Source organism: Polyergus mexicanus, unplaced genomic scaffold (assembly GCF_030449975.1).
Source record: "Polyergus mexicanus isolate NDT 795.1 unplaced genomic scaffold, iyPolMexi1.0 SCAF_7, whole genome shotgun sequence".
Taxonomy (NCBI): Eukaryota; Metazoa; Arthropoda; class Insecta; order Hymenoptera; family Formicidae; genus Polyergus; species Polyergus mexicanus.
This window is the reverse complement of record NW_027223327.1, coordinates 10682839-10704601: the sequence shown is the minus strand read 5'-3', so window position 1 is coordinate 10704601 and position 21763 is coordinate 10682839. Positions and strand designations below refer to the sequence as shown.

The window sequence follows — 21763 nt, the reverse complement described above, 5'->3', positions numbered from 1 at the left end:
TTATACATTTACTTTTAATAATTGGAAAAATTTTATTTTTTCCTTTCTTCCTTCTTTCATTTTTAGAAAAGAATTCTTCAAACTAATTATAAGGGTATTAAATTCATGCTTTTCGAAGTGTCGTTGTATATATTTACAAATATATATTTCCATTTTCACTTTTTTTTTTTATTTAATTTTTCTTAATTTAGTTGAATATAATTTTTTGTGCATTCTTATTTTCAGTAATAATTCTTATATTTCTATTCTTTGATTTTGAAAGAATTTTTCAAGCTTTTCATGCTTAAAATATTCAGAATATTAAGTTTACTTAATGTAAGAAGAGTGAAAGAACCATTTGATAACTTAGCGGCGAGAATAAATTAATACATAATATCGAAGTGAGATATAATCGTGTGAAAGTTTGTTACATTTTACAAAAAAAAATTTTTCAAATAATCGCGATTCAAATACCATTCTGCGAATAAAGAAAGAAAAAGGAGTTTAATTATCAGGTGTGTAATTATCTTTTAAATAAATGCTTCGATTTTATACGTACCGCTAAGAAGAAGTGTTGGATAGAAGCTGCCGAGAGCTAGCTGGATGGCGTTCCTTTCGAGTTCGCAAATCGCAGAAATTAGAAACCCTTCAATAAAAGAAAAAATCCGGGTGATAAGTGTTTTCCTTTTGGTCCTTGATTTTGGTCGCTCGTAAAAAACGCAATCGTGTATCTTTTATGCGATCGCTTATACTATCTTTGCGCTTGTTTTGTATGCACTTTTAATTTTTATATATACATTTGTATCGTTTTTATTAAATTCCGATTCTCTGGAAGAAATCGCATTCTTCTCGCAAACCGCAATATTTTACAAAAAAAAAAAAAAAACGAGCGAGTCTTTTTAATATCATAAACGGATAACTGATGAATGTTCTTTGACGGTTTTTCAGAATCAAAATCCGCGTTTCTTAAAAAATACCTCCGTCCTATCTATTTCTATTTATTAAAGAAACATAAATGAAAATAAATGAAGAGACAAAACGGTCCAGAAGACTAATCGTCGTCTACTCGTTATTTCATTTTAACGAATATACTCTTCGTGAATTATTTTATAGAATCGCCTTACCAAAGCACATGCCGCAGAGTCCTTGAAGTATTGTCAATATGATGACCCAGCCGACAGGGCCTTCGCATTCGACGTCAAATACCAGAATCATGAAGATCAGTACTAGAGCCGTCTGACCACACATCACTACGAATTGCGTGACCACGTGAGAGAATAGAATCTCGCTGGGCGTCACGCCGGCTACCCAGCTTCGGTCCAGAAGGCCCTCCATTCTTTCGACGATCAATGCCGATGACGTTAATGCGACCGCCAAGAAGAAGACAATGCTATTAACGGACAAAAATGAAAATAATGAAACTGCGTCTTTGTTTGAAGAACGTCATTGCGAAGTGTCTTACGCGCGAGGAAAGATTTAATCATATTAAAATTTTAATTACATTTTAAAAAGAAAGAGAGAGAAGGCGCATTAAATGGCTAATTTGATTAATTATATTCTAGAAAGAAAGAAAAGAGATAAAAAAATAAAATAAATTGATTTATTTAAAATTAATAGTCGTATAATCAAGTATTAATGAGCTTACGTCAATATTACACCCGGTGCTACAAAGTCCGTAAAGCTAGGGTCATTAGAACCATAAATGGGATCTTTGAATTGAATTGGTATGTCAGCCAATTTTGCATTCTGCTTACAGGAGGATAAAAGATCCTTGGCAAAATTTCTGTACGAATATTGAAGGTCTCTCGCTAGCATCAGGCCTATTTGTTGATCTGCAAAAATATTACGGATTCGTGAAAAATTGTCAGTTAAAATGTATAGTTATTAGCATGATGATATAGAAAGATTATGTAAATAACGCGTTGACGTATAGCTGATACGTAAGCAAATATACATGTAAAGCTACACGTGCGGAAAGAAACAGAATAAAATTCGCCACAATCAGTTGTTGCATCATAAATGAATAAAATATACGTGATATCCGTCAAATAACACGACTATCAAACTTGAGAAACATATTATTATATGCAAATATATTTAATCGTAAATAATATTTTTCGAATAAAATATCTGAAGTGAAAAAGCCGCAATTAAAATATTTGGACTTGACTTTAATTATTCATAGAATTTTATTAATATTTTGATTTTTAAATGAGACTTACTGGACATGTCCAGCCAAACTCTGATTTCACTTTGATCGAGAGTTTCGTCATCGGAATCTTTTCCTAAAGCCATTCTCGCCACGAGAGCGTCCGTAAAGTTTTCTGTAAAGTACAAAGTACCCCAAACGTCTCCATTGCGCACGGCGTCCATCGCCGTCTCTATATTTTCATAATATTTCTATAATAAAAAATATAAAATGAAGAGAATTATCCATATATCCATCTCTATTATAAACTTGCTATTTTACTATTTTTTAGTTTATTACTAGTTTTTATTTTTAATTTAGCCATTTTTATTAAATTGTAAATTAGAAAACTGTATCTTAAAATACATATTTCATCCATTATACTATATTACATTATGTATGATAACATATATTATATATTCATGTATATAATTGAGATACTCGCCTTTGTAATCGTATCCTTATCCAGAAAATTGAGGTATCGACAACTGAGGTACGTGAAGCTGCAATCTGTCGCGAGGGGGCACGTCATATTATCATAAAACATTTCCTTATTCACTATAGCCAGTTTCAGATCCTCGGGATCTCTCCCGATTGCCAGACAGAAAAGAATCACTTGCATCACCGGCAGAGCAAAGATGAAAAGCATCACGCTGCGGAAAGATAATTTATTGCGTCGCGATATTAACATGCCATTATACACAATCAGGTAATTGTTTATTTAATACTTTTTTTTGTTAAATCTTTCTAATTTATTCATGTATCAATATTTGTGAATAATATACACACATATGTGTGTTCTATTTCTTTTATAAAAATATTACAACAGAAAATCTTAAGAACACGATAAAACTGAGATTAAAAGATAAAAAACGTGGTTATTGATTATTCTATAAATAGTCTCGTGGCTAAAAATATACCCGACGTTTCTCCACATGCGCAAGAAGTTTTTCTGCAAAAGCGCTTTGATTTTGCCCGAACTGGTGATGTTATAGCAGTTGGCAAAGTTGCCGCAATCCTCACACTCCAGAACAGATCCGCCTTTTACTTTTGACAGTGGCCTGCCATTTATCTGCTTTAAAAAAAATTTGTGATTTATATTAAGATCAAGATATGCCTTTGTATATATGTATGTATAATTAAGACATTATATAATATAATTTATAAAATTTATTTTACGATTATATAACTCTTTAATTTTCTAATCAAAAACTTCGAATCATGATAACATGTATATCAATTATAATAAATTAAAGTACTATGCAGAGCTATCTCGAGTTTAAAAGGCATTGACAAGAAAAATACACGTGGATTAAGGAAGAAACGAAAAAAGAAGCGCGCGTATATGGTATGTGTCGCGGACATTGAGTGAGTGTAATCCACTGTAAAGTGCAGTGAATGAACCTCTTACATCATAGTGATTCGCTATTCCATTGGTAGAGTCATAAATCAGGGCTTCTTTGCTTTGATGGAAATTGAGACCGACGACACCGGACTCTTCCGTCACGTATACTGGCTCATCTTTCTTACCCCAGTTTAGAGGAGCCTGTGTGCAAGGAGAAAAAAAGAGGCGTGGCAAATAGCAATAAAACGATGTGATGACATTTGATGTGACTAATGCAAATCAAACGCTAAAATTAGCTACGAGGCAGAGAAGGAGATTGATAGCAAATTTCTTGCGAATATACACGACGCGTGTCGATTGTGCGTAATAACTAAGGAAAAAGCGAAAATATATTTAATAAAGTAATATAATATTGACGTTATCTTTTTGACATATAATGTAATAATATAATAAGAATTCAGACACAGGAATTAACGAATGCAATAAAAAATGAAAAAAAAGAAACTTGAGAAAGTAATCAAGTTTAAAAGTGACAAATTGATGGTTACATTAAAGAATATTTAGATAGTAGCAATAGCGACATTTGTATATATCGTACAATTGACAGACATAAAAATCGAAACACTTGCATATTCATATTGGTTGCTTTTCACACTGTGCAATAAGTGTGCTCTAAGTTTGTTTATCTTAAATTTACGCAAAAATTGTTCGGAACGAAATTTGTGCGAGACAATACACGAATAAGTAAAGAAAATATTTTTTTAAATTTTTTTGCTTACCAAACTGATATTGTTCGAAATGTTCAACTGTGCTGGAGCTGCGCTTTGACCTTGCTGTCTGGACAGTTTCAGGAAGACCTCTTCAAGGGAGGCGCAGTTGTATATTTGCAAGAGTGTATGGGGTGCCTCCTCGGCCAACAATCGGCCGCTCCTCATCAAGCCGATCTGTTAACCGAAACCGTTTTCTTTTCTATTATTCTCAAATCGTGCAAAAAAATGATCATGCTCGAGATAACTTTATAGTTTACTGTCAAAATATCTACTACAAAAGCATAAATCTATGTGAAGCATAAAAATAATGACATAGAAGAGAGATGTTTAAGTATTGTTCTAATTTTTATATATATTGTATTATATATTATTTGAATAAGTTTAATAAATGCAACTTATATTTCGTTTTATAGATATCTGATTTAAATTGTGAATTTCCATTGGCGGGAGAAAAATGCTGAATAAGTTTTCCTCTATTCAGCCAAAGAATTCTAGTACCATCTATCGCAAGATAGACGAATTATTGGTAAAAAATCGAGATCGATCTCCGAAGTGGTTGCACTGTAATTTGTGTCTGGCATAATATGCAGATGGAATAGCTAGCCAATGGTACGATAATGACGTGTGATTGGTCAGCAAACATCATTAGCAATTGTTATTAATATGTTGTGAGAATTTCTAGGTCGATTTGTTTACTGATCGTGTCTTTTCAAGTCAGCTTTTTATATATAGATGCTTGGATTTTATCAATGCGTTGACTAATATTTATCATATATTAATATAAAATTGTTAATCATTATTTTTACTTTCAATGTTTCACAAAAAAAGTTGATTTCGTTAAAATTAAAATTAAACGATGTTGCTAAAATCATGATATCTAATCGATTGATCATAACATCTAATTACGACATTACCGTATGCGCTTGTCGGGCCTCTTCGATGTAATGCGTCGTTATGATGACCGTCTTATTACCATCTTTGGTGATTTGAACCAGATGGTTCCATATGCTATAAAAAATAAAAATATATGTTCAATATATTTTTGACATTTTTACATAATTCTGTGATTCGGACGACATATTTATATTAAAAAATATGCAAAGAAAGAAGGAGGAAAAGAAAAGTAAGGAGAGAGGAAACACAAATATATAATGCATAATTCTAAAAATACTAATTAAATATATTAAATTAAATATAATATTAAATATATATATATATATATATAATTTAAAAATATAATTAAATGCATAAAAAATAAGATATGCTAATGTATACCTTGCCATGTATGTCTTGCTATAAAAAAAAGTCTCTACCGCTTGTAATAGTTTCGGATTGAAGTTATCATTTCCAATTATTTCTCAATCGGAAATTCGCATGATTATCGTTTGTGATCGATGTATTATTACATACATATGGATATATATGTGTGTGAGAGAGAGAGAGAAGCTCATGTATTATTTGTTATTATATGTACCATATATATGGTGATCTACTTTTACTCTACTTTTCCATAAAATCGAAAACGGTCTGCAAAATGTCCGCAACTATCCGTACCATCAACAATTTGCAGTATTTGCAGATTCATGCAGAATGACTTTATCCGTTATTTTAACATGGTATTTATGTGATGGTTCCTACAAAATAATTTTCTAAAGTTTCTTTTTCCTGCTCTTTAGAATTTATTCTTTAAATCTGTTATTATTCACGACGTGTTTTAAATATCTTTTTAAGCTAAAAACTTTGTATAGTCGCGACTTACTATTGTTTGAAACCTTTCATTTTTACATGAATAAACGTATATTTATAAATGTTTCAATGAAATATTTATCGTGCTTTTATGTCAAGAGTTTTTAGACGGTTTACGTGACGGGAATGCATCATAATTGTTGTTGGACATCAGGATCATTAAAAGCGGATTTAGGCTGATCGATTAATATTTCAGAACTCGAAGTCTAATATCCGAAAACGGAACTTGAACGTCAGAAATCATGCCTTCCAAACAAACATTAGAAAGTAGTTAGAATTTCGAAGGTCTAATTTAATATTAGATAGATATAGAAAAATATTGATTAGAAAAATGTGATTAAAGCGTTTCGACAGATGTTTTAAAATGTTTGTTCGAAGACGATAGATATATGATTTGTAGTAATTTTTAAATAAGCAAATGCTTAAGAGAACGAAATATTATATATATATATAAATTGTTTTAAAAATATTGAATTAAAATTATTTTTATTTAAAAATAAAAAAATTAAAATAAAAATAATTTTAATTCAATATTTTTAATACAATTAAAAAAAAAAAGTCTGAACCCATAATCGTGTATTATATTAGACTCATTCAAACTGAATTAGATTGCAGCATTGATCACGTTATTTAATTGCACTAATTGTAAGGAGCAACACAAGATTAATCATTGTGACATTATCTTACGTACAAGAGTCAGCTGTTTCTCTCAGTTACGTCACTTGTATATTGAATATAATAACGATGTTTTCTAACAAAATTTATCTTAAAACATACAAAAAGAAAGATAGCCACATACCTTTGTCTTAATAGAGGATCTACACCTACGGTCGGTTCATCCAAAATCAGCAATTCCGGATCGTGCATAAGTGCCACAGCAAAGGACACCCGCCTCTGTTGACCGCCACTAACATAAAGAGATAATATGTTAATATTATTATGTTATAATTATGCAAAAAAATTTCGCAATGAATTTATTATAAGCGATACAATCAACATTTATATCTTTGCCGCAATTCGTAAAGTTGTCAAGCAATAGATACGTAAAACGCAATATTTCGAGAAAAGTTTAACGATTAAAATTTCATATTGAAATGCGAATGACTAATCGCGAAATAAATGTTCAGTTCTTGCCTCAAAAGAGACGCGTAACTCGCAAAGTTATAACGTTCTAAAAATCCACAACTCTCGCGAACGCAGACATAATCGAGAGATACTCTTTGCACGCGAATGCGTACCTGAGATTCTTCACCAGACGATTTTGCGATGGAAGATCGAGAAACTGCAGCAAGAAGCGCAGCCTCTCAACAATCTCAGCCGTGCACATCCCGAATATCCAGCCAAAGTACATCATAGTCTCGCGGATGGTGAACTCGCCGTAGAGGGCAATCTCCTGCGGCATGTAGCCGACTCTCTTGCCGGGCACACCGGAACCCTTAGTCCCGGGTTTACCGCCCAGCACCCAGATCTCGCCCGAATTCAATCTTCGTCGGCCGACGATGCAGGATAATAAGGTGGTTTTGCCGCATCCGCTGGCGCCCAGCAGCCCGTATCTAATACAAATATTGTAATTTATTTTGTCGATATATTCGTTTAAATTACGGTGAGCAGATGAAAGATTTGTTGAACAAAAAAAAAAACCCTTGAATTTGACAAGAGAATCTCATATCGACTAGGAACTTTTAGAGTATTCCGTATAAAAGACTTCGATCACTTCAGACTGACGGGAAAATAACTTGGCATGGATGATAAATATCTTTGAGCGTATTCTATTAAAGATATCTCAGCCTTCGGAATTATAGTTTTGAATGTGAATAGACAGATCGGCCGCTCGCGGCGAGCATCATTTGCATTTGCAATTTTCATCGATATGCTAACGAAAGTGTACTACTTGAAAGATTCAGGATCCTTGAAGTATAGGTCAAATGTAAATATCTGTCGAGGATTTATTTATAACTGGTTGTGGGGAGACTCGTCGCCGGAAGTCGAATGATAAAATTGTTTGCATGATTGATAAGCGCTCGTAGGAGTCTCGGTCGTCAAACGAAACGCGAAACGAGCCTCGCGACGTGTCGTGAGACACAGACACGTGGCTCGTCAAGAATTCGTTGAAGCAAGCACAATAAACGAATAATCAAATTTAAATTGCAACGACGGGTCAGCTGAAGGCTGAACGCAAAGTGTACGTGATGTAACTCGCGACGAGGTAAATGGAAATTGAGAACATGGCCTGGGACGTTGCCTTCATGCCGAAGTGAATCACGAGAAATTGTCTCATCGACTCTCTCATGCGCATCATATCTTTTCATATATAAAATATTTCTACGTCTCATCGTCCTTTCTTTCTCTTCCGATAAAACTCTTTTTCAAGTGTTTGGATTTTTCCCGATGAAAATTTGATGAAAGTTATGATTAATCAAGGGAGCGGATAGATATTTCTGTCTCTTATTAACGTAACTAATGAAACAAATAAGGAAAATGATAAAGTTTTATAATTGAATTTGAAATAATTGCTAATTAGAATGTCGACGATAAAAAATTGTGATATTCTTTTTATTATTATTATTATTATAATTGAACGGCAAGAGATTCCGTAAGTATATTGAAATTATATAAGTTAATCGCAACACGAGAGAGATCAGTTTATTATAAGAAAGATCGTTACGCGCTTCCAACGCAATCGAAACTAATAATTAGTTCAATACATTAAATCTACAAATATTTAATCAATAGCTAATATGGAACGGGTATTAATAAAATTCGTCACAAATAGTTCCAATTAAAGTCTTACATAAACGGTCATTATATCGAAGCAATAATAATCTTACGACAATTTTAATTGAAAATTAGATCTAAGAGAGAAGAAAAACGTCGATGTGTGATCAAACACAGAATATAAAACAATATAATAAAAACGAAGCGATGTTTCTTACAAACTGATTTTTTTCCATCGCAAACGAAGGACATTCTCTTGTAAGCGATAAACATTCAGACAGAAGTATTAATTATTGTCTAAAATGCGACAGATCAGGAACGCGAGACACACTCCATCAATGTCCGTATATCTTTTAAGGGAAAATCGAGACTATTTAAAAAAATAAATAAATAAATAAATAAAAATATAATTAATATGCCAACTCCACAAAAATAAAAAAGAATGTTCTTTACAAAATTAATATTGATATTGTTGACCGTATACATATATTCTCATCGGATATCGTCAGAACGAAATCAATTTAGCAAAATTGTCGAAGAGAAGGATTTTTAACAGAAAGAGAGAGGGTGGTAAGGGGAGCGGGGGGAGGGAGGGGGGGGGAATTAAAATTGCCACAGGTACGGAAATTTATCAGAATATTTAAAATAAGCCTACTTTGTTTCAAAAAGTCTTAAATATTTCGAATCGTTATCATTGTTCGATGAATACTTTACTAAAAAAATTCAAACACATGTGCTCTAAACGTTACTATTCTCAGTTCAATAAGCATTATATTCTACGAATGTTGGCTCCTGGCGTACATTTCTCTCGAGAACGTAATCTGCGCTCTAAATTATTATCTCAACTTTGCGGCTTGTGACACACGCGAAAAACATATAATCGCGCATCTCGATCGCCTGGCAATTACGAAATAAATTCCGTAATGATTATAATGGAAATGATTTTTTTTTTTTTTTTTTTTTTTTCCCATAAATGTTTCCATTTCCTGGTAGCCGCATAGACTATACATTGCTGTTTCACATGTTACGGAATAAGTATTGCAAACAATCCATTATCATAATTGTGATCTAGCAATTTGAGGCACAGTTAGCTCGAATGAAAACGCGCGTTAATTAATGCGCGTAACATTGCACTGGTTAATTGTCGTTCCGATAAATAATAAGTCGTTTAGATAGAAAACAACATTCTTGTATCGCTTTCTCAATACAGTGTATTTAGTCATATGAATAATGTATTCAGCAGAAAGACATAAATGCGCAATTTTGAAATCTCGATGGCAAGATATAAATTTACAATGTGCAATGTGACGAACGCCGTGATATGATATGGGAATATAAAAGAATCTATATTATTATTATCATTTGATTTATGTAATTAATAGTAATAAATAAGTCATATAATTTATATTACATTACAACATTTTTTCTGAACGTTAATATTAATATTGTTTTTATTTTATTTAGCTTGCATTAAATGCATTAAAAATTTATTTGTTATATATATATATATATGAAATTATTTGATATATACTTAATATACATATAAAAAAATTAACGAGTTTTCTAATCAACCGCATGCTTTTAACGCGAATTAAACAATAAAAACGATAGTAATATTTGATTATTAATCAAAAATAAAAATAACACATAAAATACAGATTTTTGTCCATATTTCATATACATATATGTAAAATATTTTATGTTTTGTTGCAGAAATTTTAATGTAATTAATGAAATAATTGATATATACTTACATGGAGCCTTTGGCTACGGTCATGTTGAGATTCTGTAAGATATGATTCGGATTCTTAGCGCTACCGTAAGTCTTGAAGGCATGCCTAACGCTAACGGCCTGTTGACGATTCCACGTGGGGTTGTTTAGTCCCGGTGTCGCGAGGTGGACGGTGCTCGACGTCACCGTCGTCAGGTCCACGGTGGCATCCGTGTTGTTCTGCATCGTCGTCGCGTTTGTGAGACCCGCGGTACCCGCACCACCGTCGCTGGAACACGAACGAGCATGACATTAACGAGAGGATCGCGTAGTCAGAAATCGCACGCGCGATTACCGATGCAGGAGGATGTCGACAAATCGCATGCGATGTCTTGTGCAATCTTGTATACGATGCCGATGGCGATCGGCGAAGATTTCTTTGCGCGATCGCTCGTAAGGTGCTTGTGATGCGTCGCGTACAATCGTGATGCGAAAAATATTTTCTAGGTAAGGCTAACTGCGATTCTAAAAATGAATCATGCTCCTTTCGAATAACAAGGAGATTAATGCAATTTAGTCAAAAACATTGCGGAGACAATTTTTTTTTATCTTAAAAACTAGATTTCTCTCTCTCTCAATTCTCTTAAAGATAGAGAAAAGTGCTCTTATCTGAAAATTTATAACTTGCAACACTCTATCGATACACTGTATCGCCTCATTACAGCATATCCAGCGTCTTCAAGAAAAAAAAAAGAAAAAAAAAAAGAAAAAAAAAGAAAGAAAAAGAAAGTTCAAAAACGCATGTGTGAAATCATCGCGTATTACACGCATGGCGGGAAACGATTCTGCAAATCTCAGTGCCAATTGCGCGGCACATAGAAAGACCGACGCGAGTCATTACGCAATAGGCGCGCGGCTTTCTTTTCGCTGACGCGCGTGGCAATTCATTGGGCAATGTGGACGCGCTCTCGTGTGTATCCTCGGTGGATATGACACACAGGTGTACACGTGCGTGTGTATAAGTGTACAGATGCACGCGTATACATACGTTCGGATGCGGAATTCATAACGCAATCGCATCGGCGCGGTCAATGACCGCGAATTCTCGCGATTTCTGCTTCACTCGCGTTGTTCCGCCGATCTTATTTCGCGATTTTTCTTCCTTCGAAGAACGAACACGCGAATATCGTATCCCGCATGCTTTATAGCTGAATAATGAATCGCAAAAGAATGCGAATATTACACTTTTGGAGTGAAATGCTATCTCTTAATATAAATATAAATTTGTTATCACTACGATAAAAGACAGATTTGTTAAAATTATTCTTGTTAAAAAAAACATGTATTTGCATTTTATTCCTATGACAACTAGAAGTAATGTTACCACAGAACTTATTTGTTGCACAAATTTAAATCATTAACAACAAACAAACAATTGATCGTTGGTAATTTAGATAGATTATTATCTTTGAATTATTTAAAAAAGTGTGCTGTATCTAACTAGATATGATGGACGAGTTTATATAGTGCTCTTTGCAAACATCGCGTTGTAAAACGCGAATTATAAATCACAAACAAGATAAGATACAATGCAGATAGAGCTTTTAAATATTTTAATTTTAAATTTAAATTTTAAATAATAAAAGCTAGTCGACTTTTTGAAATGCCAAAAATACATATTACGGATTCATCTTATATGAATCATCTCTATACGCAGTCGCAGTAGATTCAAATTGGCTCTTGTTGCACACAAAAAAAAATTAAAAGATTGAACTATTGACCGCTTTTATATAATATTTATATTTGCTCTTTTTTTATCAGGCATTATAATTACTTACTCTTATTATATTAATTACTCCTTTTATGTCAGATTAATGAATTTTATACTCGTAAATTCTACGTTCAAAATAACACCATATCAATGTTGAGTTGTGATAATAATCAATTTATTTGCAAGGGACAATTGTTTTGCAAGTGGTGAATGGCTTGCACGATAAATAGCAAGATTATAAGAAACGATTTATCATTTTTAATATTAATGCACAAGTACACCCACAGAAAAGATTTCCGGATCTAATGCTATTACTCTTCAATCTATCATAAAATAGGATCGATATAGCGACAATCATATTTATTATTGAAAAAGGAATATTTTAATCTGAAATGGAAAATTCTTAAATCTAGAATAAAATGCTCTTGGTGCTATCCCGTTAATTTTCTCACAAAGATGAAGATGGAAATTTGTAGCAATCCAACATCAAGTTATTCTAAATGCAAGAATATATTGTATAAGCTTAGATTTGTATATGTTACTCTTGTCTCAAGATAGTAAGACAATCTTATTTAATTCGAGAGAGAAGAAAAGGAATTATTGATTTAATTTTAAAATTGTTTTATTTTTATACTGCAGGTTGTGATACGATTAAATATGTCAAGTATATTTTTTGTCTCGTTATCAGAAATCCTTTCTGAGAGTGTATTTTCCGTTAAGAATAACTGAAAAAATTTTATAATTTTAATACATAAAATATATAAAAGTTAATTAGGACAGAATATTATAAAATATATTTTGTCTTGCAACCTGCAACCGCATCAAATTGCGTATATAGATGCGTTTAGCAAGAAGTGCAGTTGCGACAGTAAAATGTTTTGTTACGTCAGAGCGGTGTATTTAAAAAAGATATGTGCTGGCATACTTTTTGAATCCTGCATATTAAGCAAATAGATTCTGGAGCAAATAGATTTTAAAAATTAGAGAAGGAAAGAAAAATAATATAAAATAGATATCTCTATAGAAAAAAATACAAGCATATACAATATATATATATATACAGCATCGAGATATAACGGAAATCATGCTATAATAATCATTAGTGCGTTCAAATAATAATTAGTGCGTAATAATAAAACAGTTATAAAATAATTAAAATAATGCGTAAAAATTCGATTGTACATACGACAGTTATATTAATCGAGCGATTGAGTGTTTTGACATTTAATACATATATCTATGTGTAAGAAAAATATTCAAGATCTCGTGCATAAAAACACCTTTCTTGATCAATCTGTTCCTGCGATGCGAATTCGGTGACCAATACAGAGTTAGATGGCATATCGCCGACTCGAGCCGCATGTTGTCGAGATTTCGTTAATCTGATGTGAATGTAAAATGGTTTAACACATTGGTATGCCTGTTAGAGAAATAGATACTACACAATGTTACATTCATTAGCGATGAGTCGAATCTATTCTCCGAAAGTTTTTAGTTTTCCTTTTAATTGGAATGTCATAATTAAATTTCAGAGATGATTTCTAAGATATCGTAACTTATTTCAGGGATAGTATCGAGTACCTTCCGCAGATAGAAGCGAATGAGAAAATTCTCATTTAAACCCATCGCTATAAAATCGTGGAATATTCTTTACCCGCTAGTTTTCACTCGCTGCTTAAATTCGATGGCAGGCAATTCGAACGGTGTGGATAACTTGTCGCGTCGTTTGCGTCGCGTACTCGTTTCATGTCTATGGAAGAAAAGCATTCAACGCTGTTGCAAACAATCATCTCAATTCCTTCGATTAACCTTCGTATTCTCTTAATCTTATAACAGACTCGGCAAATGGCTTGACTTCCTTCAGCAATTTTTATTCAATTCAGTTTATTCTAATTGTAACGTTTTATTAAGATGCGTGACGGAAAATATAAAATTTACTAATATAAATAATTAATTTGTAACTATGTAACAATTTTAAATTTTGTATAGAATAATTTAATAATTATATATAAAATAATAAATAATTTTCAATAATTAATTTGAAAAATGTATACATGAGAATAATTAATTTAATTCTGCACGAAATACATACAGTCAAAAATAGTTTTGATTTCATATAATTTTATAATAAGTTTAAAACAAAGAACACGAAGGTTGAAATATCGGCGAAGTCATCATTACCGATTTTCATGTATCCGTGATACAAATTTAGATCTAGCTTTGGTCGTAGGCGGGCACGATTTGATGTCCCGTTTGCGTCCCATGATTGTTTGACCTGCGAGAGGAAAAATGTATTGATCCCTGTAGGTAAGAAAATAACGTTCGCATCTTGAAGTAATCGAGTGTTTGAATTAGCTTTATACGTGACGCATATGTGCACATCGACCTCTCTTTTAGCTTCACTTTTACTGTCGTTAGAATACATGCGAGAAATCGAAAATACTCCCCCAGTGATTTACAGTTACTTAATTTATGTTTGTTTTATGGGAGATAGAGATTCTCTTTGTCATAATATAAAAAATTTTATTTATAATCTATTGTTCTATTGTATTAGTTTTTATTAAAAAGAGAGATAGAAATAGAGAGAGAAAGAACTGATAAATGTGTATAGGTATTGATTGTTGTAAAATATGCTACTATGTTTCAGAATAAAATAAACTTTAATGCTCGTTAAATCGATTCACGAGTAAATCGATTACTCGATTCAACGATGCATTTATTTTAAATTTTTATCGATTTATACATTGGTACTTGTTAAAACATTATCGAGATCGATCTAGCAAATAATTGACGCAATAAACGTAGAATATGAAAAATAATGTCAATTTTTGAACTTCAATATAATTTTTTATTACATAATTATTATTAATGTTTAAAAATTAATATCACCAAATACATATACAGATGCATTTATGTTCCAGTTGGAAAATTATTCTTATCTATAATTATCTGTTTTTTATACTTTGAATATAGAAAATGAAATGGCGAAAATTGATTGGAATTTTATCGAGGGGCTATCATAGTATTGTCGTATGCGGAAAAAAAAATGTAATTAACGAATTCTTCCGCGTGTTTAAAAAGAGGAAAATCGATGTTGCCTTCGCTTTAATAAAAATAACTGCAATCGAACTCGGTGCAGTGTGATTCCTTGACTAAACCCGACTGCCCGTGCGAATCGTCATGCCGATATGACAGCGAAAGTTGTCACGGTATTGCGTATTCTTGCGTAGCTAGCTGTGCCGCACCGATGTCGAAGTTCACCGTCGCCGTCGATGTCATTTTAATACTGCATAAGCCTAAGACGATGATGTGGTCATGGCCGCGCATAGGCCGTTTTACACAGTCTATTGACGGTGCGCGATCATAGAGAGGATACCATGATTTTTCCTACAGCCTGCGGTCCATTCGTCCGTTTTATTATGGTTATAAAGAATGTTAAGCAATGTAATTTTAGAATTTTTTTTATATACTTTGAATTTATAATACTTTGATTTTTATAGGTCGAGTGATCGTCTGTGAAACGTTTCGATTTATTCCTTAAACCGTAGCTCGAAGCTGAGGCAATATTTTTGAACGATTACAATCAAATTGCGTTATCTCTTCATTTTCGTTTATTTCTTCGCAATGGAATGATTTGCTCCAAAGCTCTGAATTGATTTTCGATATTTCCGGAACATGCAGAATATTGAATTATGCATAAATATCATTACATAAAATAATTAATCGATCTTCTAATTTTGATTTCTTTTACAAAACTTATATATATATATACACACAATATTTTTATATAATAAGTCGTTACTTCAGAATTCGCAAATGTAACAGATGAATTTGATTGTTTACATTACCGAGAATTACATAAGAAATAGCCAATTTATTGCACATTTCGCAGAATAGATAAGCGCAAAAAGTTGCTCTAATCACTGAATTATTTGTAATATATTTATAATTTCATTCTTGACGTACGTTATTGCTTCAATTAAAACGCACATTTCAATCTCGATCAGGGACGCACTTCATTATGCGTATGTGTTGGCCGAAATATAGTACACAGAATTCTTTCGCTCGTCACAGGGCAAAGATCTCCCATCTGTTACAAAGCGGTTATCCGTTCAGTAGCTCCGTGTAAAACCGCGATAACGGCTGACAGTGCGGTCTGTTTAAGAATCGCAAATCAGCCGCGTATCGATTCCATCACGACACGTATCATTATCATCATGATTTATGAGAAGTCGTAATTACCGATCGTCCGTTAAGTCCAGCCGCATATAAGCGCGTTCGCCGACGTAAACAGCGAACAGATGCGAACAGATGCGCGATTTGCCGTTTGCGAAATGACACTGTGCAAATATCTATCTATTATATGTATCACAATGCTTAGATATCGATCGCGTAAATGCAGCATTACTTGAGCTTATAAACCCTCATTTATCAGGGTTATACATCCCTCCAAAGGTCGTACCATTTATCGTACATCTCATCCACTGTACATTATACATTTTTTCCGCATTTTTGATATAATATGCAACCATTTTTTGTTCCGTTATATACACAATAGAGAATGATAATTAAAGATGCTTAACAAATAATAACAACCTACGCGACCTACGTTAGCGACGAGAGCTTATACAATATTATAACACATCTGTAATTATTTGTATGAATATAAAAAAATATCTGGGCTTATCTGGACATTTTATGTGATGAAATATATGGTTATTTTTTTGTTTCTTTCAAAGATATTAAAATATTTGATAAAATAAATACGCATAAAAAACGCCAAGTATACATATAAATGTCTTTCGTTTTTTTTGAACTTCTATTTATTGCATACAAATTTAAATATTTGTTTATACTATGTACTTGTCTGGTTTTTGCCCTCTTTTTAAAAGAATTGTATTAAGTAGTTAAGATCCGCAATTAAGACTAGCTTGGCGCTAAGTTCTCGCAAATCCATCCCGTCGACTTAATCGTTTGCTAATCTGATTTACAAAATGTCAACGAAATCATCCACGTATCCACGTTGTTTAGTATTCGAAAATCGAAGTGCAAAATTGTTGCACAATACGAGATATTCCGATCGAAAACATGGAGCAAGGACGCGTGTGGAAAGACTCTTTGTTTTCTGGGCCATGGTCGAATTCAACGTCGAAAATCAATGCAAAAATTATCCCCGCAATATACTTCGTTCCATTTGTCCAAGAAATTCTAGCGGATGTCGCATTTTTTTTGCGCGTCTTCTTTAACACGTTACACTTTTTTTTTTTTTTTTTTTTTTTTTTTCCAAAAGAACACTCGAGGATATTTTTTTTATGTTCATATATAAAAAAATATAAACTCAAATATAAAGTAATTTTTTTTTTTTTTTTTTTTTTAATATAAAAATTGTGCCGATATCTCTTTGTATCTTTTCTCTCTTTTCAATATATAATATAAAAATCTTAAAAATCATAATACGAGTGCTCAATCGAGAAATTGATCGAGCGACGCCTTGCGTGGTTTAATTCTTGGAATGTTACTTTGTGAAGAAAAACGCCATTAAAGTATGGTCTGTGTAACAATTACTTTCAATTGTAATGAGATTGCATGGAACAATGTATTGTGCGATGCACAGTTTTTATTACCAGGCGCACCTGTTTGTCGTGCGTTTAACTTGCTATTTTCAAACTCGATGTGCATTACGTAGATGAAAGGTTAATTTAATTAATCCCACTCGATCAATCTCGCTAATTCAATTAATCTAGCTTTCTTCTCTTTTCCCTCTCTTACTTAACACAGTTAACTTACTTAACACTCTCTTTTCTCTCTCTCTTATTTAACTCAGATAGAAACTTCCTCGTTTAAATCCAAAGCTTTTGCGTGTAGCCATTTCTTTTTTCAATACTTATTTCTTAGATTTTATATACCCTTTATAAATAAATAAAAAAAAACACATTATTCTATTCAATTATTACTCTACTTAATTATCATCCTGCTTAGTTACGTGTGCAATGATCCCGCTAATTAATTTAAATTTATTAATATAAGCTATAGAAATTTTGATTAAATATTATAACGCACTTTTTATTGTTTAAATCTACAAACGTAACGCGTCAGCAGCTACGTTATTCTTCCGATGTTTAAGAACACGTGCGATGATTTTTTTAATTATATACTCGGTCCCCCCTACATGAGAGATGGCCTTGATAGCTTTTCGGCGAATATTTAACCAGAATCGATTTGGAAAACGTTGTAAATACTTACAGCCGATGCTCGTTATACAATCGATAAAGTCTCTAATGGCGCATAAATTGAATGATGAGTATACCATTAGTATAAAGACTAGTTTATTAATACGACATTTATTTCTTGGTCTAAGTCTAAATTATATATAAAGATATATATATATATATAAATTTAAAAAAAGGAAAATATAGAAGAATACAAATTATTCTCTCCGTGGGTTATTGCAATTTAATATTCATATTCAAAATATACCGGTTCATATATTCAACAATTGATTGCCAGATAATACGTCATTTATTATGATGTTTATCGGGCTCTTTTTAAATTTCGGCAGCTGCTTGAAATCAATTGCTTAGACTTATGTGAATAGGATTAATATCCGAAAGGTTTATAACGTTTCTTTTTCAAGCGCAGTTATATTAATTACGGTTCGCTCCTTCGGAACATTTATCGAATATGTGTTTCATAACGGATTATGCTTTCATTATACTATTACGGATTTTATAATCCGATGCGTGTAAGCTCGTATGCATCCTTATGTAATTATAACGTAACGATGCCTCAATTTTCTTAGGGAAAGAATTGCTCATTCGCGGTGACTGTATAATCGCCTACGTATGTAGGCGCGCCTTTTCACAAAGAAATGAAATGTTGATCTAAATTAAATTCGAGTGAAACTTCGTGGCTTACATGAAATGATTTAAGTATACATAATCTATTGTAGATCTATTATCTAAAGTTGTGACACGAGAGGCGGGCAAATTAATTATCGAATTGCACATGTGTAAAAGAATTTTCGCAATTTCCGGCTATGGAAGCAACAATAAAATCGTTGCGCCATGGTAAAGTAATTTTACACATCTTGTAAGAAAAAAGAGAAATACGAAATATATAAACTAAATAAATACACGATGATATTTGTATCAAAATTATTAAAGATTCATAAAATTCTTCGATTATCCGCGAATTATTTCGACGATCACTTCTCAAGTCTTCTGTAAGCTTTCCACAAAAAGTTTCATCCAAAATGATTATTTCAAAATGGCATTCCCTCTTGCTACACGTATGTATGTATGTATGTATGTATGTATGTTTACGTTATATACCATCTCCGCGTGCGCCTCTTACGTAAGGGCATACGGTGTCATTTATGTCTCGCCGAACCTTGGGGGTTTGCAGAAACCCCCGCTTCGCTCGGTCCCACCACGTACATTTCGACTCTTCCAAGTCGATGTCCGTTGCGTTGCACCACTTTCGCTTTAATATCCGCACCCGCGGATTGACCTTGGCATATTTCCAGTCCAGCGTCACGGATTCCGCTCGCAATATCGCACGCTGGCCGCGCGATTTTCGAGCGTGACTCAAATGACCAAGTGTCGCGCGATGCCTCCGACCTTCGACGGGTGGATTTCTTCGTGTTGAAGTTTCTTTCTCCGTTTCATCGCGTCTTCGACCGGGTACGATTCTGTTGTCATCTTTCCCGAGATCGTGACGACGATGACGATGATGATAACGACTTCCTTGCATAACGCGAATCGAAAAAAAAAAAGATGGACACCGTTCACGCGTTAGCGATTTATCTTTCGCGATCGGTAGACAAATGTTTACAGCTTCGATGACAGGTTCGCTCTTTTTTTTTTTTTTATTAATTTATCATGTAAAGCTGGTAAGATAAAGCTTGTCTTTCAATCGTGTTCTAATATACGCATGAAAGATATTGATACCCTTTGAAATTTATCTGATCTATCGAACAATATTACGGAGTGACACTATTGAAGAAAATTTTTGATAATTGATATTGACTATGTAAAAATATGGATTTCCTATATTTTGAGTTGAGTTAAGTTTTCTATTCCTAGCAGACTTTTAATAGGGTCCATACTTTAAAAATCCGATACATAGCATCGATATTTTCAAAAAGGTACCATTAATAATACTATTTTTAACATTCGGCGCGAAATAAATAGAAGAAATATAGAACTCTTGATATTCCATATAATAAACAAAGGTATTGATACTCTTCATTCAGCTTGAATTGATTTCTAAGACAGTCAAGTCAATTTCGATTACATAATGCGTGTATATTTACAATTCGCTTAGCGATATAATATTTATTGGCACGAGTTTCTTTTTGCTTTACTTTTTCATCCGTTAGCAATTTTAATCGCGCTGTTCCGTAACCTCTTCGGGTGATACGTAGCGTGAATCTACAGGTCTCTATGACAACTAAAGACATGTAAACACTTCGATCTTGTACTTCGAACTGTCGGTGTTTCCTTGAAGCAATTCCACGATTCTCACTGGAATCTAAAGCCAACCATTCTCGATTGGTCGATCACATTCCAACGTCATCTGATTGCTTTGCGGATTCTCAATGGCAAACATAGAATAAAGTCTGGTAACAATTCATAAAATCTCGTAAAATCATCGGTCTTTGTATTTTATTCGTATATGATGAAGAAAAAAATCCCAAAAGGTCGCTCGTCAAATCTGATGATTTTCAGATGCATCTCATATGAAAGATAAAATAGCTTAGACGTTATAAACACAGCTGAGCAAGCAATTTCTTTAATACAGTTGCATCAGACGAGACAGTGTAATTAACAACACACGACCCTCTTCAAGAGATATATGTATGATTTCTCGGAACGTAAATACAAAATCTATATACAATCTCCACGATAATATTATTATTCAATTTTTTTCCCGAAAATTTAAATTACACGCACGGTGACGAACGCATTATGAATAACAAGCTTATCTTTTTTATTAATTTTTATATTTATATACTCAATACGCATAATAGAGCAATTAACGTAGAATAATCAATTTAGAGAGAATAACAAACATCTCAAATCATTAATGGCGTTATTATATATTGTAATTATATCTTAAATTACTTAATATAAAAAAAATAAGCCTTATTATATATAAACTGGAGATGATAATTTTAGCAATCGTAGAAAAATTTTAGAACGCAATAAATGAGGATAAAGTCTGAAAAATTATATACAGGGTGGGGCATTTATATTGAGACACCTAAATATCTGAAAAATAAAGCAAGATAAAAAGAAATATTTCAGACAAAAGTTGTTCCGTTCTAAGGGGGTCATAAGATGGTGCCATTAGTTTCATCTTGGGTGGAGGCGCTTCGGAGATTTCAATGTCAATCTTGTTTTTTTTTTTTTTATGGAAACACTCCAATTTTTTTACATAAATCGATTCCTTGCAATATTCTGCATAAAAAGTTATAGAGATATGATGGCCAAAATGTTGGTGATGGTTCAATAGTTTACGAGATATTTTATACTTT

General features: G+C 32.7%; 1 protein-coding gene and 1 long non-coding RNA gene across 14 annotated transcripts in view; one reads left to right on the top strand and one right to left on the bottom strand.

The window, feature by feature from the left end:
* Snu (ABC-type transporter snustorr) overlaps positions 1-21763 on the bottom strand; it is a 46080-nt gene that overhangs the window by 2344 nt on the left and 21973 nt on the right. For 2 of the 13 annotated variants that reach the window (XM_070299216.1, XM_070299218.1), the window contains 12 exons: positions 10498-10743; positions 7267-7581; positions 6828-6935; positions 5197-5290; positions 4292-4456; positions 3579-3713; positions 3088-3242; positions 2613-2820; positions 2202-2379; positions 1625-1811; positions 1104-1369; positions 539-625 (listed from right to left, as the gene is read on the bottom strand). In XM_070299216.1, coding sequence (XP_070155317.1) covers positions 539-625; positions 1104-1369; positions 1625-1811; positions 2202-2379; positions 2613-2820; positions 3088-3242; positions 3579-3713; positions 4292-4456; positions 5197-5290; positions 6828-6935; positions 7267-7581; positions 10498-10743 — 2144 coding nt within the window. Of the gene's footprint in view, positions 1-538; positions 626-1103; positions 1370-1624; positions 1812-2201; positions 2380-2612; positions 2821-3087; positions 3243-3578; positions 3714-4291; positions 4457-5196; positions 5291-6827; positions 6936-7266; positions 7582-10497; positions 10744-13505; positions 13608-13879; positions 13976-14406; positions 14501-16191; positions 16448-16467; positions 16791-21763 lie in introns of those variants that run through there. The other 11 variants (XM_070299208.1, XM_070299210.1, XM_070299205.1 and 8 more) reach the window with 11 other exon arrangements.
* On the top strand, positions 3103-5023 carry LOC138934999 (uncharacterized). The gene is made up of 3 exons (XR_011447201.1): positions 3103-3296; positions 3434-4613; positions 4696-5023. It is a non-coding gene; the product is annotated as an uncharacterized lncRNA (long non-coding RNA).